The sequence below is a fragment of the Triticum aestivum genome, chromosome 2D (assembly GCF_018294505.1).
Source record: "Triticum aestivum cultivar Chinese Spring chromosome 2D, IWGSC CS RefSeq v2.1, whole genome shotgun sequence".
NCBI lineage: Eukaryota > Viridiplantae > Streptophyta > Magnoliopsida > Poales > Poaceae > Triticum > Triticum aestivum.
Window position 1 is genome coordinate 168,938,227 of NC_057799.1, and position 3,857 is coordinate 168,942,083.

Sequence of the window (3,857 nt, forward strand, 5' to 3'; positions counted from 1 at the left end):
TAACGACACAACTGTGATGGTTTTATACATTTTACTCCATCTAACAAAATGACCTAGAGTGCACTCGGCTAAGAAACAAGAGAAGTGCACTAAGTTAACACACCAAAGAGAAATAGCACCGATCTTGCTGTTTAATAGTGCTGAGGGGAAGGGCCCTAATTAGAAAATCATTTGTTTATTCTTTTTCAAGGGTCTCCGTAAAGCGTCTGGATTGTAGATGCTCTAACCAGTATTGTATAGTGGCCAAACATGCCTAGATTAGACGAGAGATGCTGCAATTTGTAGTTTCTCGACAAACCAAGAATTACATGCCACATTGCTCATGATGTGTACTAGAAATTATGTTAATTCAGAGCGCAGAGACACAGCAAGTTCATTCAACCAGCATCTATATTCACTTTTGATCCAAAGCCACCACGGCACCAGAGTATATATCCGGGCACAAAGGAACCCAAACTTAATAAAAAGAAAAAGAAACTGGGAATGATTAGTGATGCACTGATTGTTCGTCATCATCCTAGGTAGTATGGCAATTATAATACAGAAGACAAAAGAAAAATCAAATCAGGACTCAAAAAGTCCTCGATCGGCCTCGGATGGTAACAGCTTATTGGCCAGCGACGACGTTTCGTCGTCACGGGAGCTTGGCAGCCTGGACCTTGCCGTTGGAGCGCATCTCGACGTCGGCGCCGCCGACGTGCACGTCCTCGTCGCGGATGAAGCGGCCCCAGTACCAGTGCGCCTTCCACACGAGCACCATCTCCTCGATGGGCACGTTCTTGGTCTCTGGCAGGAAGAAGGCGACGAAGAGGGTCATGACGACCACCCACGCGCCGAAGAAAAAGAAGAGCATGAACTTGAAGCGGCAGAGCATGGGGAGGAACGCCTGCGCGATGATGAAGGTGCACAGCATGTTCATCGACACCGTGATGCTCTGCCCCGCCGACCTGATCTCCAGCGGGAAGATCTCGCTGGGGACGAGCCACCCCAGCGGGCCCCAGGACCACGCGAACCCGGCCACGTACGCGCAGATGAAGAGCACCACGAACGCCGCGTACCCCTTGGGGATGTCGGCCACGCCGGTGAACCCGAACTTGGCGCCGATCAGGCTGCCCACCACGATCTGGCAGGCCAGCATCTGGGTGCCGCCCTGCAGGAACAGCTTGCGCCGGCCCAGCCGGTCCACGGTCACGATGGACACGAAGGTGGCGAAGACGTTGACGAGGCCGGTGATGACGGCGGACATGAGGGACGCGTCGTCGGCGAACCCCAGCGTCTTGAAGAGCACGGGCGCGTAGAACATGATGACGTTGATGCCGGTGAGCTGCTGGAAGAAGGGGATGGCGATCGCGAACGTGAGCTGCGGCCGGTAGCGGCGCTGGAGGATGTTGCGCCACGGGTGGCTCACGAGCTTGGACTCCTCGCTGGCGGCCACCAGGTCGCTGTACTCCTCCTCGATGTCGTCCGTGCCGCGCACGCGCCGGAGCATCTTCTTGGCGTCCTCGGTGTAGCCGCGGTCGATGAGGGAGTTGGGGGTGTCGGGGAGGAAGAGCGCGCCGATGGCGATGATTCCGGCCGGCACCGCGGCCAGCGCGAGGCTCACGCGCCAGCCCCACCCGCCCTTGATCTTGGCCGTCCCGTAGTTGATCAGGTTCGCGCACAGGATGCCGATCGTGACCATCAGCTGGAACCCGATGTTGAGCATCCCCCGCAGCCTCGCCGGCGCCATCTCCGACAAGTACACCGGCACCGACTGTCCAATGCAAGCAGTAAAAAACATCATCAGACAAACTGTAAAAGAAGTCGCTTCAAAGCAAGGTCTGATTTTTTTTTTCAGTTTTCCTCCAGCTATAGAAGAGAGTCAATAATAACAAAAGAAAAATGGAGAGCCAAACAAACGTCACAAACAAAGTCAAAGAAAGAAACAGTGGCGACCCAGATCAGCAATTCGTCGTATCCATGAATCAGCGGCAGAAGTGTACCTGGTTGGCGAAGCCGACCCCGATGCCGAGCAGGACGCGCCCGAGGATGAGCATGAGGACGTTCTTGGCGGCGCCGTTGAGCGCGGCGCCGACGAGGAAGGTGACCCCGCCGGCGAACATGGACCACTTGCGGCCGGCGACGCGGGTGACGGTGGCGGCGAAGAAGGAGGCGACGAGCGCGGCGAGGTAGAGCGAGGAGGTGAACATGGTGAGCAGCTGGCTGTCGAACTTGCAGTACTGGTTGCTCTGGTTCCGCTCCGCCTCCTGCTCCTTGTGGTACACGCCCGGGAAGAACTTCATCAGGAAGGGGTTCATGGAGGTCACGCCACCTGGTGGACGCCATTGCAAAGAATTAATTAGTTCCTTTGTTGATGATTTCGCTTTAAAGTTTCTGCATGCACATCTCTGAGAATGCCAGGTGAGAAATACGATGAAAATATTCATGGCGGCTTCGCAAGAACCCGGTGAGTAGTGGGATAAAGAAATGGAATGGAATATCAGAGATTTGTTTCCATGTGTATAAACGACGCCGTGAATTATGCATGTTGGTAGGTGGACGGTGGAACAACGCAGCATGCCGGATGCGAACAAACTTTCTCCTTTGAAACGATGGATGCGAACAAAATTGAGCACGTCGAGCGTTACTTCTCTGTAATCATGAAGATTACAAAATAGAGTGGTGGTCATGGACGGGACGTACCGGAGATGCCTATGTCGTATCCGAAGATGAGGCCGCCGGTGGCGGCGACGATGCAGGCGAAGAGCACGAACATGGTGAGCTTGCCGGGGTAGTCCTTCCCCCCTCCGGTGTTCACAACCGGGCCGCCGGCCATCGTGACCGCCGCCGAACAGCACCGGAGTGGATCGGCACGAAAGCCAGAAACGAAAGACCAAGGCAACACTAACAACAACTCAGGACGGACCCAATGCCTCTCGAGATTCAGAGGTTCTCCAAGAAGAGTTCTCAGTGGCGCACAAGTCAAAGAGAGGCAGATGGAGACGAGAGAACGCGGAGGAGGACGATGAGAGAGGGAGGGAGGATGAAATGGAGGCGGAGCGGGCATCAATTTATAGGCTGGAGAAGGCCGGGCTCCATCGGAGAGGTGGGCGAATCCGAGGGTTGGACTGCAAAATCTCCATCCAGCCCAACGTCACGTTAGCTTTCTTTGCCCTTTTTTTAGATTTTGCTCGGCGATACCACGAGTAATTGCGGTTGTGGATATGCACCTCTATCCAGCTACCCGATTTCCTGGAAAGAGTGGATGCCGCCATTAATGCGCAGCTGTGAACGTTGCTCTGTTTCGGTGTGAGCTCGTTCGTGGATCGCCGTCCGTCTGCGACGCGTGTCTGGACCTGCACGCCCCAGGAACTATCATCAGAACTGATTAACACCTGTCGGTGTTATCCGTTCCGTTCGTCGTTGCGGAAAGTAGTAATTCAGCGGTGACAATTAGCATCGGGGGTTCGCCAGCGCTACGCCAGTACGCCACGAACGGGGATCGTTATCTGCCTGCTGACTCGGCCACGAATCAGACGCACCGCACCGACTTCTGATCGTGAATCTGCACCTTCCTGATCAGGTTTTCCGGAGTGTAAACATCATGTCTGGAGATGACCTGGTTGTATAGATTGTAATGATGCCTCTGGAATGACAACGTTGCTCAATGTGCACGTTCGTCAGAGCTGACACGACCGCTTTGCTTCAGGTATATGCCTTCATTACAGGCGTTTATTAAAGATCGATCACGATGTACGAACTCTTGCTTGCGCCGACAGCAGAAATGCGCCCCGCCTCTGCATGCCCGTGGGTGCTTTCCGTCCGTTGGATCGCCGAATCAAGAGTCGCTCGTGTGGGCGTGATTTACTAGTGTGCCG

General features: G+C 54.7%; 1 protein-coding gene across 1 annotated transcript; it reads right to left on the minus strand.

Moving 5' to 3' along the window:
• Positions 1-348: 348 nt before the first annotated feature.
• On the minus strand, positions 349-3,007 carry LOC123052394 (sugar transport protein MST6). The gene is made up of 3 exons (XM_044475541.1): positions 2,683-3,007; positions 1,983-2,311; positions 349-1,753 (listed from the first exon to the last, which is right to left on the minus strand). Exons 1-3 carry the CDS (start codon positions 2,813-2,815, stop codon positions 635-637), a joined length of 1,581 nt encoding a protein of 526 aa, XP_044331476.1. The 5' UTR covers positions 2,816-3,007; the 3' UTR covers positions 349-634.
• Positions 3,008-3,857: the final 850 nt, after the last annotated feature.

Coding starts and splice junctions, on each gene's coding strand:
- LOC123052394 (XM_044475541.1), bottom strand. CDS start 2,815: ATGGCCGGCGGCCCGGTTGTGAACACCGGAGGGGGGAAGGACTACCCC. Junction 2,312..2,682: donor ATACGACATAGGCATCTCCG/GTACGTCCCGTC, acceptor GGCGTCCACCAG/GTGGCGTGACCTCCATGAAC. Junction 1,754..1,982: donor GGGTCGGCTTCGCCAACCAG/GTACACTTCTGC, acceptor TGCATTGGACAG/TCGGTGCCGGTGTACTTGTC.